At 45.5% G+C, this 18999-nt stretch overlaps 1 protein-coding gene across 3 annotated transcripts in view; it reads right to left on the bottom strand.

Moving 5' to 3' along the window:
- Positions 1 to 18306, bottom strand: part of ANAPC7 (anaphase promoting complex subunit 7) — a 32381-nt gene extending 14075 nt beyond the window's left edge. For 2 of the 3 annotated variants that reach the window (XM_033220641.1, XM_033220643.1), the window contains exons 1-6: positions 18089 to 18306; positions 10591 to 10777; positions 9634 to 9753; positions 3498 to 3609; positions 2728 to 2881; positions 910 to 1052 (exon numbers count right to left, since the gene is read on the bottom strand). In XM_033220641.1, the coding sequence (XP_033076532.1) occupies positions 910 to 1052; positions 2728 to 2881; positions 3498 to 3609; positions 9634 to 9753; positions 10591 to 10777; positions 18089 to 18291 (919 nt within the window). In that variant the 5' untranslated portion in view covers positions 18292 to 18306. Of the gene's footprint in view, positions 1 to 909; positions 1053 to 2727; positions 2882 to 3497; positions 3610 to 9633; positions 9754 to 10590; positions 10778 to 16307; positions 16531 to 18088 lie in introns of those variants that run through there. The other variant, XM_033220642.1, reaches the window with a different exon arrangement.
- Between the last annotated feature and the right edge of the window lie 693 nt (positions 18307 to 18999).

Raw genomic sequence — 18999 nt, 5'->3', positions numbered from 1 at the left:
AATTCCTCTCAAGCCAAGATTACTGCAATGCTCCTGCTGGCTCCTGGGCCTGGGTCTGAGATTCCAAGCTGTCACTACCATTCCAAGCTGCCAGCTGCTGCCAGACTAGTATTTCTAAAACACCATTTTCATCATGGGTGCAGGCAGCTTGCAGAAGAGGAATAAGCACTGGAGGCGAGAGGGAGATCTTGTGCAAACAAATCCATCTTTCTAGATCTGTTTCCTCATCTAAATGCTTGGGATGGCCCCTTCCCAGCTCCGCCATTCCCCTGGGTTAAGAGCTCACAAGACTGTTTATTGTCACAAGGCCCTGTTTTTCTGATGGCCTTTTTTGGGCCTTTACAAATAGCATATTTATCTGACCTTATTTCCCACTATTCCTGAGTACTCACTGCCAGTGTTCCAACTGCCATCTCTTGGAGGTCCCTGTGAAGATTACCTGTCACCTGCAATCTTTTTTAAGATCAGTGATTTTTCTGTTGTTCACGCCTAATTACTGTCTTTAATCACCTTATCCCTTTCTTATTCCTTTTTAATTATACTAAGGATACGGTAAAACAAAATTCCCTAAAAGGATATTATGGATTTAGGGATGCCATCCAAATTCTCAGTCAGGCACATCATAAACTTGTAAGTCATAAGGAGGAGCTATGACCCCCTCAAAAGAAAAAAAGCCAAATAATGATCTATGGGGAGAAGACACTTGAATTCAAGCAAAAACAACTGCTTAAATGGAATTACCTAAGCGTTAGAAACATGTGTCATGACCTAAAAAAACTAAAAGACTACTATATGTTTTATACGCTATTTCTATGAAACTTGGTATCGAGCATTCATGTTGCATATTCTCCCTATTATCTCTGATCCCCCCCACAACAGCCACTGTCTTCCTGCCCAAGAATTACTTACCTTTTATCAGATAAGGATCCAACATCTGTGCCTGTTCAAACTTGAGGACAGAGTTTTTATTGTCTCCGGCTCTGAAGTACAGATCTGCTAAGCTTCCCAGTAGGTCCACGTTATCTCGCAATAAGGATTTTTTCTCTAGTGAACTTGAAGATATTTATTAAACACTGAACCTTTAAATCTATTATAAATCCTCTTAGTTGTTGAATCTGGATGATTGGTCATACAGATACTATTTTCTTTTGCATAAATATAAAAGTCTTCATAATAAAAAACTTTAAGCTTATGACTTTAAAAAAAGTTATATAGGGCCGGGCGCGGTGGCTCAAGCCTGTAATCCCAGCACTTTGGGAGGCCAAGGCGGGCGGATCACAAGGTCAGGAGATCGAGACCATCCTGGCTAACACGGTGAAACCCCGTCTCTACTAAAAAGTACAAAAAACTAGCCGGGCGAGGTGGCGGGCGCCTGTAGTCCCAGCTACTCAGGAGGCTGAGGCAGGAGAATGGCGTGAACCCGGGAGGCGAAGCTTGCAGTGAGCTAAGATCTGGCCACTGCACTCCAGCTTGGGCGACAGAGCGAGACTCCGTCTCAAAAAAAAAAAAAAGTTATATAGGACAGGATAGCAAAAACACAGAATAAAGCAGAAATCTCTCAGTACAGACAAGTAACTGTGGTGGCAGTTCTTCAGAACACAACATACGCTACATGGTGTTAAAAGTAATGTCATTCACAAGTGACACCTATTTATTACTCAAGTAAACGACTTTGCATAACACAAGCCCAAGCCTCTTCTTGTCCTTGAACTTTATCTGAATATAAAGAAAATCCCTAGTCCCAAGAAGGCAAGCCGGGTTAGATGTTGCAATAAACTAAGCTTCTGGTGAGTGCAAAATTATTTTCTTCCAGGTTGAAGAATGATACACCAAGGTCAGACATAGTGGCTCATGTCTATAATCCCAGTACTTAGGAAGCCCAGGTAGGAGAATCACTTGAGCCCAGGAATTCAAGACCAGCTTGGGCAACATGGTGAAATCCCATCTCTACAAAAAAAATACGAAAATTAGCTGGGTGTGGTAGCGTGCACCTGTAGTCCCAGATACTCAGGAGGTTGAGCAGGAGGATGGTTTGAGCCCAGGAGATTGACAGGTCAAGGCTACACTGAGGCCAGGCGTGGTGGCTCAAGCCTGTAATCCCAGCACTTTGGGAGGCCGAGACAGGCGGATCACGAGGTCAGGAGATTGAGACCATCCTGGATAACACGGTGAAACCCCGTCTCTACTAAAAATACAAAAAAACTAGCCGGGCGAGGTGGCGGACGCCTGTAGTCCCAGCTACTCGGGAGGCTGAGGCAGGAGAATGGCGTGAACCTGGGAGGCGGAGCTTGCAGTGAGCTGAGATCTGGCCACTGCACTCCAGTACGGGTGACAGAGCGAGACTCCACCTCAAAAAAAAAAAAAAAAAAAGGCTACACTGAGCTGTGACTATGCCACTGCACTCCGGCCTAGGTGAGAAAGAAACCTTGTTTCAAAAAAAAAAAAAAAAAAAATGACGCACCAAGGTAGCCGGCTTTGCTTCGCAAGGCTTACTACCTATGCAGGCGCAGAGCTAAACTCAGTCAGATTTATATTTTTACAGGTCCCCAACAGAGATGATTACATGATTATATTGGGACCATTCAGTATAAAAGACTAATACATCCCAGAGACTGGCTGCAGCACCAAGAGAGAAGCATCTCATTTTTCTTTTTGCTACTTCAGATACACCAGAATTGCAGACAAGCAAAGGCCTCAAAAACACTGAATTAACTTTGTGGCTCTCACCAGATGGTATTGATTGCTCTTGAGTTGTCACCGGTGTGCACAAAGGCATACGCTTTGATCCACACAGATAGCCAGTCCAAGTTAGGCACGGTTTGGATCACATTCATTGTCATGGACGCCACCTCTGCCCCTTTTACAGAAAGGGACAGCAAGCCTAAACGAACAAAAAGCAGAAGAAAGAAAGTAAGGCACGATATTTCTCTTCCACATGCAAGGAGCAACGAGCTATGTATTTCCTCGGCTAAAAGGCAACTGCTTCCCTATTCTGAGCAATGCATGACAGAAAAAACATATTTTAGTATTTCTTTTCTTTTTGAGACAGAGTCTTGCTCTGTCCCCCTGGGATGGAATGCAGTGACATGATCTCAGCTCACTGCAACCTCCACTTCCTGGGTTCAAGTGATACTCATGCCCCAGCCTCCCGAGAAGCTGGGACTACAGGCGTGTGCCACCATGCCTGGCTAATTTTGTATTTTTAGTAGAGACGGGGTTGTGCCATGTTGCCCAAGCTGGTCTCAAACTCCTGAGCTCAGGCAATCCACCCACCTCAGCCTCCCAAACTGCTAGGATTACAGGTGTGAGCCACTGTGCCTGGCCAAAAACCATGATTAAGTATTTCTTGACTGAATATGTGACAACAGGAATCCTATTAAATCACTCTCTGGAGGGGAACTTTTAAAAAATAAAGTTATTCTAATGTACAGCCAAGATTGAGAACTACTATCTTTGACAGTAAACATGCCATGAAAACAGGCAGAAAATATCTCTACCTAGAATGGCATCAAGGGCTAATGGGCACTGCCTCAGCACCTCCTTATAGCTGGTGACTGAAGGGCGCTCCTGACCAGCCTTCTTGTACAGGTTTGCCAGCATCATGTTTATCTGTATAAACACAAACAACAGATAGTAAAATAAGTGTATACTGCAAAGAAAATCTCTCACCATGAAGAAGTCCTAATTTTCATGACCAGTTATTTACTTTTTACTGGAAAATCTACCCACAACCCTGTGCAAATAAAGGGAGACTGACCCCATTCTTCAAAACAAAGAAGAAATTACTATCTTTCCTTTCCCTAGCTCCTCCCATCCCTAAGAGGAAAGTCACATTACCTTCTAACAAGGCCCAGTAATATCTGAACAAAAGACGCTGCCCTTTGGAAACTGGAACATTCATTTAAGAAATGGTAGAGAATGCTAGTTAACTTGATTCTTTCTTGATCTTAAAACAGACGATGAACTATCTCACATAAGAAAGTGAGAAACTCCTGACATAGCTAGTTAAGAAGGATCAGATCAGTTTTTCCTAAAAAGGAAATGATACAGAAAGACAGATAAAGAAGTGTAATACTTGGCTTTTCTCTGACAATTCGACTTGTGGCTAGACTCTAGCCTAACACTTAAGGCTTTGGCCCGTAGGTACTGTCTAACTCACTAAAGTAATGCTACAAAAATCAGCTACACTATTTAAATCCAGTGAGTGCAGACAGCTGCATTTTAGCATAATTTAAATATGTAACTTCATAAAGCTAAATTAAAATAATCCTACCTAACATGGAACTGGGAAAACTCAAGAAAATCTAAAAGTTCTGGCCAGACGTGGTGGGTCATGCCTGTAATCCCAGCACGTTGGAAGGCCGAGGTGGGTGGATCACAAGGTCAAGAGATCGAGATCATCCTGGTTAACATGGTGAAATCCCGTCTCTACTAAAAAACACAAAAAATTAGCTGGGCGTGGTGGCGGGCACCTGTAGTCCCAGCTACTTGGGAGGCTGAGGCAGGAGAATGATGTGAACCCAGGAAGCAGAGCTTGCAGTGAGCCAAGATCGTGCCACTGCACTCCAGACTGGGAGACAGAGCGAGACTCCGTCTCAAAAAAAAAAAAGAAAATCTGTAAGTTCCAAAGAATGTAGAAGTTATAGGCAAGTGATAAAAGACCTTCCTAACAGTACACAGGTAAACACAATATTCCAATTTAAAATTAGGTTTTTTCTCTTTTTCTGAGACGGAGTTTCACGCTTGTCACCCAGGCTAGAGTGTGATGGCGCCATCTCAGCTCACTGCAACCTCTGCCTCCTGGGTTCACGTGATTCTCCAGCATCAGCCTCCTGAGTAGCTGGGATTACAGCCACCCGCCACCACGCCCAGCAGACATGGGGTTTCACCATGTTGGCCAGGCTGGTCTCGAACTCCTGACCTCAGGTGATCCGCCCACCTCGGTCTCCAAAGTGCTGGGATTACAGGTGTCAGTCACCGTGTCTGGCAAAATTAGTAGATTTTAAACATAACAGTATTTGCTAGATCACTAACCTAAGGAAGCAGTCAATGTGAGGGCACAAAAGAAAAAAGGTCAACCCCCAATCTCTTCGATTATCTGTGGCTTGGTATGCCAGATATTTACTAGAAAGAGTGGCTCTGAAGATAAAGAACATCTGTTGCAATTACAGACCTACATTACATAAAACAATCTAATATAGCATTAATTCACACTAATTCAAACAATGGAATAATGAAACACTAAAAATAAAACTATTTTTTACTTGGCCTCAGATTTTCCTTATTAGGCTACTATTTTGAAAATGCAAAGAAAAATACTTAAAGGAAAACTCCAGGATTGATGTCAATACTTGTAAAGAATAAAAAGTTAAATTTAAGATTCCTTCTTGACTGCTGGTTATATTAACAAACTATGACTGATGGACTATGTCTCAACAAATATCAAAATTTCCTTTAAGCTACCTGTCACTTTAAAAGAATGAGTTTTGAGTAATACCTAATGAAAAAGTCAGTTATTGGCCGGGCGTGGTAGCTCACGCCTCTAATCCTACCACTTTGGGAGGCCGAGGCGGGTGCATCACAAGGTCAGGAGTTCGAGATCAGCCCGGCCAATGTGGTGAAACCCTGTCTCTATTAAAATACAAAAAATTAGCCAGGTACAGCAGCATGTGCCTGTAGTCCCAGCTACTCAGGAGGCTGAGACAGGAGAATCGCTTGAACCTAGGAGGCGGAGGTTGCAGTGAGCTGAGATCATGCCATTGTACTCCAGCCTGGGCAACAGAGCGAGACTCCATCTCAAAAAAAAAAAAAAAAAAAAAAGTCAACTATTTTAAAAATAGATCCTCACGTAAGAACATCATAAAGCCACATTCCACCAGTTATAAAAACAGGCAGTCATCATTTTCTAAAAACTGAGTAAGAATTCTATGTTGGTATGTTTACTCTTAAAATGTGAACATTTACCAAGATTTAATAATCTAACACTGAAATTTTCCTTTAAAATGTGAGGGAATGTGTGGCGATGTTTACATTAACAGACACTCATTTAGACATATTTTGACTCACTTCCTTGTCCTTTACACAGACTGAGAAGCCAGTTAACTCCCTAACGGACAAGAAAGAAAAACTGTAAATATTATAGGTTTATGTTTGAGGCACACATCTTTGCTCCTAGCTATGTAAGAGCACTACAGAATGAAGGATACATACTACTGACAAATGCAGACTTATACAGTTGCTCTAAGAATGATGGCAATGAAAATCAAGCAGTGGATGCTATAAAGTTGAGATGCTTTGCCATTACTATTTTCCAAAAAAAAGTCCTACAAATATCCACAAGTCATTTCGAAGGAGATTATGGTATATTTCTAATAAGATAAGGAACAGTATCCTTCAAAGTTTATAATTAAAATGGCTTCTTGGCCGGGCATGGTGGCTCACACCTATAATCCCAGCACTTTGGGAGGCCGAGGTGGGCGGATCACCTGAGGTCAGGAGATCGAGATCATCCTGGCCAACATGGTAAAACTCTGTCTCTACTAAAATGCAAAAAAGTAGCCAGGCATGGGGGCGTGCGCCTGTAGTCCCAGCTACTCGAAAGGCTGAGGTAGGGAGGTGGAGGTTGCAGTGAGCCGAGATCGTGCCACTGCACTCCAGTCTGGCGACACAGTAAGACTCTGTCTCAAAAAAAAAAAAAAAAAAAAGGCTTCTTACAAAAGGAAGATACCTTGAGTATTACAGCAGACATTCTTCATCTGTGCAAAAAGATTATTCTTGGAGTAAGAGAAGACTTTCATAGGTTACCAGAACAGGATTTAGTATACAGCATCCAAGCTTATTATGAGAGAGGTTAATTCACAATAAACTTTCAAGTGTTTTTAATAGCAGCCAAAATCATGCTGAAGAAATAGCTTCAAAAACTCAGAAAAGAGTAAATAATACCTTAATATGAGGAGGTGCTTAAACATGTTCTCATCAAGTTTGGTTCCTTTTAAAGTTCGGCAAGACTTGGATGAAGCAGCACTAACTAAAATACACCAGGCCCCTACTGCTTAGATTTCGTATCTTTTTTTTTTTTTTTGAGGTGGAGTCTTGCTCTGTTGCCCAGGCTGGAGTGCAGTGGCCAGATCTCAGCTCACTGCAAGCTCCGCCTCCCGGGTTTACGCCATTCTCCTGCCTCAGCCTCCCGAGTAGCTGGGACTACAGGCGCCCGCCACCTCGCCCGGCTAGTTTTTTTTTTGTAGTTTTTAGTAGAGATGGGATTTCACCGTGTTAGCCAGGATGGTCTCGATCTCCTGACCTCGTGATCCGCCCGTCTCGGCCTCCCAAAGTGCTGGGATTACAGGCTTGAGCCACCGCGCCCGGCCGATTTTGTATCTTTTAAAGGCAGGAGGATACACACGTCATTTTACCTATAAAATTCCTTATTGTTAAGCACAAGTTGCACAAAACAGTTTTTCAACAAAGCGAGCAAGGCAGGAGACATGATAGTATTCTTAGAATATTAAATACGGATACAGTCTCACATTCATGAACTTATTTAGCATTTATAAAACTAACAGAAAAAATACTATTCTTCTCATTTTATAAATAAAAAAGTAGTAAAGCTCACAAATTGGTAACATGCCCAAGTTCCCACTGCACACAGCTTGTATGCCCTAAACTCAAACCAGACACCAGATACTTTGATTTTAATTAAAGGTGTTTTCTTCACTGTAATATGCTGCCAAATCAAACACAAAAACATATTCTACACATAAATAAGGATAAAAGAATCTTACAGTATTAAGTTTGAAAACAAAGGAATAAAACCACCCCCATTACCAAATGGGTACACCTATGGAAGGCAAAAAATGAAGTTCTAAAAAAGTATGTTTGCCACCTGGAAGTGTTTTGCAAATAATCATTATTTGCAAATCATTATTTCCTATAATAAGAAACATCAAAGGCTTCTCTGCCTATGGAGTAGCCATTCTTTATTCCTTTATTTTATTAATAAACTCACTTTCACTTAAAAACAAAAACAAACATGAAGAAGCCAGGTGCAGTGGCTCGTACCTGTAATCCCAGCAATTTGGGGGGCTAAGGTGGGAGGAAAATTTGAGCCCAGAAGTTTGAGACCAACCTGGGCAACACAGTGGAGACTATCTCTAAAAAAAAAAAAAAAAAAATATATATATATATATATATGCCAGGCACGGTGGCTCATGCCTGTAATCCCAGCACTCTGGGAGGCCAAGGTGGGTAGATCACCTGAGGTCAGGAGTTCGAGACCAGTCTGACCAACATGGAGAAACCCCATCTCTACTAAAAACACAAAATTAGTCAGGCATGGTGGTGCATGTCTGTAATCCCAGCTACTCGGGAGATTGACAGGAGAATCGCTTGAACCCAGGAGGCGGAGGTTGCAGTGAGCTGAGATTGCGCCATTGCACTCCGGCCTGGGCAACAAGAGCGAACCTCCCTCTAAAAAAAAAAAAAAAAAGTCGGGCACGGTGGCTCATGCCTGTAATCCGAGCACTTTAGGAGGCCGCAGCAGGCAAATCACAAAGTCAGGAGTTCAAGACCAGCCTGGCCAGTATGGTGAAACACCATCTCTACCAAAAATACAAAAATTAGCCAGGAGTGGTGGTGGTGGTGGTGGGTGCCTGTAGTCCCAGCTACTCGGGAGGCTGAGGCAGGAGAAATCATTTGAACCTGGGAGGTGGTGGCTGCAGTGAGCCGAGCTTGCACCACTGCACTCCAGCCTGGGAGACAGAGCAAGACTGTCTCAAAACAAAAAAACAAAACAAAAATAAAAAATAGGCGTGGAGTGGTGTCTCACGCCTATAATCCCAGCATTTTGGGAGGCCAAAGTGGGAGGATAGCTTGAGCCCAGGCGTTTGAGACCAGCCTGGACAACACAGTGGAACCTTGTCTCTACCAAAAATAAAAAAAATTGGCTGGGTGCAGTGGCTCCCGCCTATAATCCCAACACTTTGGGAGGCCAAGGTAGGCGGATCCCCTGAGGTCAGTTCAAGACCAGCCTGGCCAACATGGCAAAACCCCATCTGTACTAAAAATACAAAAAAATTAGACTGGTATGGTGGCAGGTGCCTGTAATCCCAGCTACTCGGGAGGCTGAGGCATGAGAATCGTTTGTACGTAGGAGACGGAGGTTGCAGTGAGCCCCCATGCTATTGCACTCCAGCCTGGGCAACAAGAGCAAAACTCCATCTCAAAAAAAAAAAAAAATTAGCTGGGTGTGGCAGCTTGCAACTGTAATCCCAGCTATTTGGGAGGCTGAGGTGGGAGGATTGCTTAAGCCTGGGAGGTTGAAGCTGCAGTGAGCCAGAATCACACCACTGCACTTTAGCTTGGGTGACAGTGAGACTCAGTCTCAAAAAATACTAAGTTAAACATTAAAAAAAAAGAAAGAAAGAAAAAACCAAAGAATAAGCATGTGTAGTATTCTCCAGTTATCATTTTCATCAGCTGAATTTTCAGGGTCCCCCACTCCATGAAGAGGAAGAAAATGAGAATTAGAATCACGAGTAAAATGTTCAGATGGACTCCTTAATGCATGAGAAAACATGGAGGGAGGGAGCAAGGTTAGGAGGGCTGAGGAGAAAAACACACAAACATTCAGCTTACTTTGGGAGTTCTTTGTCTTGAAGGGATCCCATCAAGTATAGCAATGGCATCTTTATCTTGTTTTAGCATTGTGTAACATTCAGCCATTTTGTATTTCACTTCAATTTCAGATGGAAGACACTAAAAGACAATGAAAATATCTCTTTGAAACATTATTCCAACAATATGAAAGTACCTCAAAACGTTAAACACAGAGTTATCATATGACCCAGTAATTCTTTTTTTTCTTTTTTTGAGACAGGGTCTTGCTCTGTTGCCCAGGCTGCAAAGCCCAGTTGACAGGCTGGAGTCCTGCAATGCAGTGGTGCCAACATAATTTACTGCAGTCTTGAACTCCTAGTCTCAAGCGATCCTCCCACCTTGGCCTCCTCAGTACCTAGGACTACAGGTGTGTGCCACCATGCCCAGTTGTGTAAAGACAGGGGTCTCACTATGTTGCTGAGGCTAGTCTCAAACTCCTGACCTCAAGTCCTCCCACCTTAGCCTCTCGAAGTGCTTGGATTACAGGTGTGAGTCACTGTGCCTGGCCTCATCTTTTACATCTAATTAGCTATCATCTAAATCAGCGGTCCCCAACCTTTTTGACACCAGGGACCAGTTTCATGAAAGACAATTTTTCCACAGATGGGGAGTGAGGGGGTGGTTTCAGGATGAAACTGTTCCACTTCAGATCATCAGGCATTAGTCAGATTATGATAAGGAACACACAACCTAGATCCTAGCACGTGTAGTTCACAATAGTTCTCTCACGTGTTCCTGTGAGAATCTAATGCTACAGCTGATCTGACAGGAGGCGGAGCTCAGGCAGTAATATTCACTAACCCTCCACCCACCTCCTGCTGTGCAGCCTGGTTCCTAACAGACCAGGCACTGGGGCCTGGGGACCCCTGTTCTAAACTTTTGGAGTCTTTCTCAAAAAAAAAAAAAAAAAAAAATCACAATTCTATCTTCAATTACCTGACTTTGTGGAGTAGATGCAGAATTTCCAGTTGAAGGTCTCACTTTTGAAGTTTTACTTAGCGCTTTCTTCTGCTGTAAAGCCATGGTATACTTACTCACAGCATTCCGATATTCTTTATCATGAAAGAGAGAATCTGCATGATACACCAAAAGCTGGTACTTCTGAGATGGGGAGAATAACTCACTAGAAAACAAAGAAAGTATATCCCCTACGTAGGTTATTTTGAAATTTTAGAAGGAATACTGTTGTGTCTACATAAGCCTAGCGCAAAGCCTTGTATAATGACAGCTTACAAAAGAGTCGATGTACCCTGAGTACTCGTCCCTAAAGTAAGAAACATGAAAGTTGAAAGCTGAACTCTATGCTAATAAGATAAATACATCTATTGTTCAATATAATCTTTATTTAACATTAAAGCAATGATACCTATGAATCAAATCCAGTAGGAGATAGAGAAAATGTAATACATCTTTTCTTCCCTTTCAATCCAAGCTCCCCCAACTTTTTTTTTTTTTTGAAATGGATTCTCACTCTATCACCCAGGCTGGAGTACAGTGGTGCGATCTCAGCTCACTGCAACCTCCACCTCCCAGGTTCAAGCGATTCTCCTTCCTCAGCCTCCAGAGTAGCTGAGATTACAGGCACGTGCCACCACGCCCAGCTAATTTTTGTTTTTTTTTAGTAGACACGGGGTTTTGCTATGTTGGCCAGGCTGGTCTCAAACTCCTGACCTCAAGTAATCTACCTGCGTCGGTCTCCCGAAGTGCTGGGATTACAGGCGTGAGCCACCATGCCTGACCACCAGGCCCTTTCAACAGTTTGATATATATCTATCCACACTCTCATATTAAGACCAAGTATAGAGAAACCTCACCACTTTCTTTTTTTTTTTTTTTTTTTTTGAGACGGAGTCTTGCTCTGCCACCCAGGCTGGAGTGCAGTGGCCAGATCTCAGCTCACTGCAAGCTCCGCCTCCCGGGTTTACGCCATTCTCCTGCCTCAGCCTCCCGAGTAGCTGGGACTACAGGCGCCCGCCTCGTCGCCCGGCTAGTTTTTTGTATTTTTAAGTAGAGACAGGGTTTCACCGTATTAGCCAGGATGGTCTCGATCTCCTGACCTCGTGATCCGCCCGTCTCGGCCTCCCAAAGTGCTGGATTACAGGCTTGAGCCACCGCGCCCGGCCCAACCACTTTCAATCCTTTTTAAAAAGAGGCTGCACAGGCTGGGTGCACCGGCTCACGCCTGTAATCCCAGCACTCTGGAAGGCCGAGGGGGGGGAATATCGAGGTCAGGAGATCAAGACCATCCTGGCTGACACGGTGAAACCCCATCTCTACTAAAAAATACAAAAAATTAGGCCGGGCGCGGTGGCTCAAGCCTGTAATCCCAGCACTTTGGGAGGCCGAGACGGGCGGATCACGAGGTCAGGAGATCGAGACCATCCTGCCTAATACGGTGAAACCCTGTCTCTACTTAAAAATACAAAAAACTAGCCGGGCGACGAGGCGGGCGCCTGTAGTCCCAGCTACTCGGGAGGCTGAGACAGGAGAATGGCGTAAACCCGGGAGGCGGAGCTTGCAGTGAGCTGAGATCCGGCCACTGTACTCCAGCCTGGGTGGCAGAGCAAGACTCCGTCTCAAAAAAAAAAAAAAAAATACAAAAAATTAGCGGGGGGTAGTGGCCGGCGCCTGTAGTCCCAACCATTCGGGAGGCTGAGGCAGGAGAATGGCATGAACCCAGGAGGCAGAGCTTGTAGTGAGCCAAGATCATGCCATTGCACTCCAGCCTGGGCCTGGGCAACAGAGCCAGACTCCGTCTCAACAACAACAACAACAACAACAACAAAATGCTGCACAAAAAGAAGTTTGAAAAAACCTGAAAGCTCTTCAAATACTGAAGAAAGGCCGGGCGCGGTGGCTCACGCCTGTAACCTCACCACTTTGGGAGGCCGAGATGGGCAGATCACGAGGTCACGAGATCAAGATTATCCTGGCCATAATGGTGAAACCCCAGCTCTACTAAAAATACAAAAATTAGCTGGGAGTGGTGGCAGGTGCCTGTAGTCCCAGCTACTCGGGAAGCTGAGGCAGGAGAATTGCTTGAACCCAGGAGGCGGAAGTTATAGTGAGCCGAGATTGCACCATTGCACTCGCACTCCAGCCTGGTGACCGAGTGAGACCCCATCTCAAAACAAAACAAAACAAAACAAAAACAAAACAACTAAAGAAAATGCCACTATAAAAGGAGAATGGGGGGCTGGGCATAGTGGCTCAAGCCTGTAATCCCAGCACTTTGGGAGGCCGAGGCAGGCTGGGAGTTTGAGACTAGCCTGGCCAACACAGTGAAACCCCGTTTCTAGTAAAAATACAAAAATTAGCTAGGTGTGGGGGCGAGTGCCTGTAATCCCAGCTACTTGGGAGGCTGAGGCAGGAGAATGACTCGAACCCGGGAGGCAGAGGTTGCGGTGAGCCAAGATTGTGCCACTGCACTCCAGCCTGGGTGACAAGTGAAACTCTGTCTCAAAAAAAAAAAAAAAAAAAGAAAATACAAAAATGAGCCAGGCATGGTGGTGCCCAGCTACTTAGGAGGCTAAGGCAGGACAATGGCTTGAGCCCAGGAGCCAGAAGTTGCAGTGGGCCCAGATCATGCCATTGTACACCAGCCTGGGCAATGAGGAGTGAAACCCTGTCTCAAAAAAAAAAAAAAAGGAAACTTCACTAGCTTCACCAACACTAGAATTCTTACCTCCTTGAGTCTCAGGGATTTCAGGACAGTCTAAAGGAACCAATGTTTTAAAACTGTTTATTTAACCTTGAGTATTACAGTCAAGAATTACAACTGCCTAGAAGTTGATCACCATTCCTAATGAGGAGCTCATATTTTCAACCTCCAATTCCACTCCTTCCCAGATAAGAGGAAGTTTAGTGTTTTTCTTTGACAAGTAAAAGCTACAGCAGGCCGGGCATGGTGGCTCACTCCTGTTGTAATCTCAGCACTCTGTGAGGCCAAGGCAGGTGGATCACCTAAGTTCAGGACCTGACCAACATGGAGAAACCCCATATCTACTAAAAATCCAAAATTAGCCGGGCGTGGTGGCGCACGCCTGTAATCTCAGCTACTTTGGAGGCTGAGGCAGGAAAATCGCTTGAATCTGGGAGGCAGAGGTTGCCGTGAGCCAAGATAGAGCGCCACTGCACTCCAGCCTGGGCAACAAGAGCGAAACTCCGTCTCCAAAAACAAAAGAAAAAAAAAACCAAAGCTGTAGTTGCTTATAATGAAAGAACAGAAAGAGTCGAATAATTCTACTTTTTTTTTTTTTTTTTTGAGAAGGAGTCTTACTCTGTCGCCCAGGCTAGAGTGCAGTGGCACGATCTCTGCTCACTACAACCTCTGCCTCCCGGGTTCAAGCAATTTTCCTGCCTCAGCCTCCTGAGTAGCTGGGATTACAGGCGCCTGACACCTCATCCAGCTAATTTTTATATTTTTAGTAGAGACGAGGTTACGCCACGTTGTCCATGGCTGGTCTCAAACTCCTGACCTCGTGATCCACCTGCCTCAGCCTCCCAAAGTGCTGGGATTACAGGCGTGAGCCACCACACCTGGCCGAGTCGAATAATTCTGTAGATAATTTCTCAACAAGCTAGGCACAGTGGCTCACACCTGTAATCCCAACACTTTGGGAGGTTGAGGTGGTAAAATTGCTTGAGCCTAGAGTCTGGTCAACCTAGTGAGATCCTGTCTCTTAAAAAAAAACAAAACAGGTATCATACATTAGTGTTTGCAGGAGGAAGGGACAATTGGAGAGTGACTGCTAATAGACACAGGGTTTCTTTTCGTTGAGGTAATGAAAACTTTCTGGAATTAGATCACGGTGGTGATCATACAATTTTGTAAATACTCTAAAACCCACAGAATTGCATTGTTGTGGCCATGCACGGTGGCTTACGCCTATAATCCTAGCTACTTAGAGGCTGAGGCAGGAGAATCACTTGAACCCGGGAGGCAGAGGATGCAGTGAGCCAAGATCCCGCCACTGCACTCCAGCCTGGGTGACAGAGAGAGGCTCTGTCTCATAAACAAACAAACAAACAAACAAACAAAAAACGGCCAGGAGCGGTAGCTCATGCCTGTAATCCCAGCACTTTGGGAGGCTAAGGTGGGAGGATCACCTGAGGTCAGGAGTTCGACCAGCCTGGCCAACATGTTGAAACCCTGTCTCTACTAAAAATACGAAAATCAGCCAGGCATGGTGGTGGGCACCTGTAAACCCAGCTACTTGGAAGGCTGAGGGAAAACTGCTTGAACCCAGGAGGCGGAAGCTGCAGTGAGCCAAGATCACGCCACCGCACTCCAGCCCTGGTGACACAGCGAGACTCAGTCTCCCCCCCGAAAAAAAAACAAAAAACAACAACAAGTATAGTCTAGATGACTTAAGTTCTCTTCAAACTCTGTGATTCTAGGTATGTAGTGAGAACCATCTGATGCTTGGATATAAAAGTATTATTACACCCACAGAAAGCATTCAGATATTCATATAACATACATGTCTACTTACACATGCATAAGTTACCTCTGTAATGACACAGGAAAAAATAGTTATTGCCTCTGGAGAAAGGAAATGGTGGAGTGAGGTTCAAGACTCAGGGAAAGATACTGATCTGCATGCCCCTTAAGGCTCCACTGTTTGAATTTAACAGTGTCTACTGCCTATTCCACAAGAAATTTTAAAGTATAAATCATGAAGGGCAGAACCTGAACATGTCCTGAAGCTAGGAAACTGCCAATCTAACCTAATATGAAAAAGCATGGGCTAAACTTGGTCTAGCCAGAGAATTAAACTGTTTCAAACTCTCCTGTAACATCTTTGAGAACTAAGAGCAAGTAGGGCCTAAATCTCCAAACGTGGAAACCAAGTGAAAGGTTCCAGAATAAACACAGAAGGCTGACAGAGACCAGGACTCCTGTCAACATGAAGTGGATGATGGCAAAATGATGGGTCTCACTAGTAAGGTCCAAAGCACACTAATGAGGCCAGGCTCGGTGGCTCACACCTGTAATTCAAGCACTTTGGGAGGCCTAAGTCATGGGGATCACTTGAGGTCAGGAGTTCGAGACATGGTCAACATGATAAAACTCCATCTCTATTTAAAAAAAAAAAATTAGCCAGGCGTGGTGGTGCGAATCTGTATTCCCTGTTACTCAGGAGACTGAGGTGGGAGGATCGCTTGAGCCTGGGAGGTGGAGGCTGTAGCGAGCCAAGATCGCACCACTGCACTCCAGCCTGGGCAACAGAGCAAGACTCTGTCTGAAAAGCAAAACAAAACAAAACAAAACACCAAAGCACACTAATGAAAATCCAATGGGCAGCAGCAGCTGCATTGTAAGCACTTAAAGGACCTTTCCCTTCTGACCTAGACCAGCTTCTACAGCAGGCCAAACACTAATACATCTACAGAGTAGAAGTTTCCATGATAATGCCATTTGGAGGTAGCAGACTGGTGGCTCAGAATGGAGACTCTCCAGTCAGAGAAGACCAGGTCCAGACATTATACTCCTCCATTCATTAGATGTGTGAACGCAGACAAGGGTATTTCACCTCCCTGAGGTTGTACTCACTTCCTCAACACAGTCAATAAGCATGTGAGTGCTTACTGCGCACAGCCACTGCGCTTTCAATTGGTGGGTGATGAGAAGGGTAGAAAACTGGGAGTACCTGAGAGTCCTGGGAGTCAGAGAAGGTTCTCTAGGAGAGATGTTCGGGCTAAAACCTGAAGGAGGAGGCAGCGCTGAGATGAAGACCCTTGCAGCAGGAACAGCAAGTACAAGGGCCCAGGGTAGAGAACACGCTTGGTGCATTCAAATAACACAAAGAGGCCAAGCGCAGTGGCTCACGCCTGTAATCCCAAAATTTTGGGAGGCCGAGGTGGTGGGATCACCTGAGGTCAGGAGTTCAAGACCAGACTGGTCAATATAGTGAAACTCCGTTTCTACTAAAATTACAGAAATTACCTGGGCGTGTGGCGCTCGCCTGTAATCCCAGCTACTTGGGAGGCTGAGGCAAGAGAATCGCTTGAATCCAGGAGGTGGAGGCTGCAGTAAGCCGAGATCGCGCCACTAAACTCCAGCCTGGGCGACAGAGCAAGGCTCTGTCTCAAAAAAATAAAAATAAATAAAAAAAAAACAAACAACAGAAAGAATAGCCAGAGAGGCTGGAGAGCAGTGAACACAGTAATGAGATGAAGTAGCAGAAAGTGGAGGGCAGATATTTCCCTTAGGAGGCCATGGGAAAGAATTTTCATGAGTGCAATAAAGGACTTTTTTTTTTTAAGACGGAGTCGCGCTCTGTCGCCCAGACTGGAGTACAGCGGCGCGATCTCGGCTCACTGCAAGCTCTGCCTCCGGGGTTCACGCCATTCTTCTGCCTCAGCCTCCCCAGTAGCTGGGACTACACCCGCCACCACGCCCGGCTAATTTTTTTGTATTTTTTTAGTAGAGTCGCGGTTTCACTGTGTTAGCCAGGATGATCTCGATCTCCTGACCTCGTGATCCGCCTGCCTCGGCCTCCCAAAGTGCTGGGGTTACAGACGTGAGCCACTGCAACTGGCCAATGAAGGATTTTAAGCAGGAGAGGGACATGCACTCAAGGATGGAATCAGCCCAATGCTTCAATGAAACAAAGGCGCCACGCCCACCCATTAATGGAATCTCCCGTTTCCTTTTTTTGAGACAGGCTGTCATTGTGTCGCACACGGTAAAGGACAGTGATGCGATCATGGCTCACTGCAGCCTCGACCTCCTGGGCTCAAGCAATCCTCCTGCCTCAGCCTCCCGAGTAGCTGAAACCTCAGGCACGCACAATCACGCCCGGCCAATTGTTTAATTTTTATTTTTCATAGAGGCAGGGTCTCCCTATGTTGCCCAGGTTAGTCTTAACTTCTGGGCTTAAGCGATCCTCCCGCCTCGGCCTCCCAAAGTGCTGGTATTAGAGGCGTGAGCCATCGCGCCCGGCCCCGTTTTCATGGGTCTCCCAAGGCGAGAAAGTGGACCCTCCTGATACACTTAATAGGGTGACCAATCTCAGATGCGGGGCTAGAGCATAAAAACCAGGAGGCTGGGTCCCTGAGCTGCAGCGAGAGAAAAAAACGTTCTCTGGAAGGAGCCGAGAGGGGAGGATTCGGCCCAGCAATGTGACAGTCGCGCTACCCCGCGACAGGTGCCTCAGAAAACCCTCGCCTGGGTCGTCCTCAGAGCCTCTGCCTTCTATTTCTCCAAGCCGCCACTCGCCACATCCCCGCGGGGACTTGACGTCGGCACCCAGTGAACCCAACTTGCGCTCTGAAGTCTGCTCCGCTCCACTACGCCCTCGCAGACCCCGGAGCCTCCGCTGGCGCGGGAGGCCGCTCCTTCCAGCCTGTTCCCGCGTGCCCTGAGCCCCCGCTCCCAGACCACTGTCGCTTTCTCCTCAGCCCCAGGCCGCTCCCCGCCTCAACTCACGGGTTGTTATTACTCATTGTAAGTAACAAGCTGCTGAGGAGCCGCACGTTGGAGTGCAGCCCCGCGGCCGCCATGTCCCGCACGTGGTCTATCACATTCATCCTGCCCTGCAAGGCTGCCGGCAGCGGCAGCAGCACTGTCTCGAAAAGCCGGTAAGAGATCCTTAGGGAAGACTCCAAAATGGCCGCGTCGCCGGGGTCCATCGGGTCCACACGCGGCACCGCCCCCAAGCAAGAGGTAACTACTGAAGTGCCCGAATAAAAAGAAACTAGAGTCCCTGCTCCTGTCGTGGTCCCTTTCCGGTGAAATGAGTTGTTACTTTTACGCAAAAATTACGTCATCATCCTAAACTGCAAAATTTACTGAGGATTTACAATGAGACAAAAGTCACCTTAGTAAGACTACTCGGTCAATTTGAATGAATCGGAGAGGAATTTGTGCCTCTCAGAAATTAAAATGTGTGGGCATTTACGAGAAATAAAATATAGTAAGGTGAGGAAAAGCGCTCCAACTGGAATTAAATATTCTAATCGGGCGCCAGGGACACACCTAACGGCTTTTACAGTCGCGCATGCGCACCAGGCCGGGGCCGCCGCCCCGCTGCTCAGGTGTTGTGTATTCCTGCTAAAAGTCAGGCTTTGGCCCTGGATGAACTTCTTGGTTCGAGGGGCGTATTTTACCATGTAAAATGATTCCCTAAATCCGTGGAAATAAAGACTGGATCCAGGAATTAGCTGATACCCATATAAACCAGCATGTGTCTGGCACAGTTAACGTTTTACAAAAGTTTTACACAAGTTATTGGACATTCACAACAATCCATAAAGTTGAAGTTGTCTTTTCCTTCTCACAAGGGAAGAAACTGCCTGCTTAAATTTTGTGCTCAGGTTGTTAAATAGTTGACTTGGAAT

This window comes from Trachypithecus francoisi, unplaced genomic scaffold (genome assembly GCF_009764315.1).
Source record: "Trachypithecus francoisi isolate TF-2019V2 unplaced genomic scaffold, Tfra_2.0 Lachesis_group11, whole genome shotgun sequence".
Classification (NCBI taxonomy): Eukaryota; Metazoa; Chordata; class Mammalia; order Primates; family Cercopithecidae; genus Trachypithecus; species Trachypithecus francoisi.
This window is presented reverse-complemented; position numbering and strand designations above follow the sequence as displayed.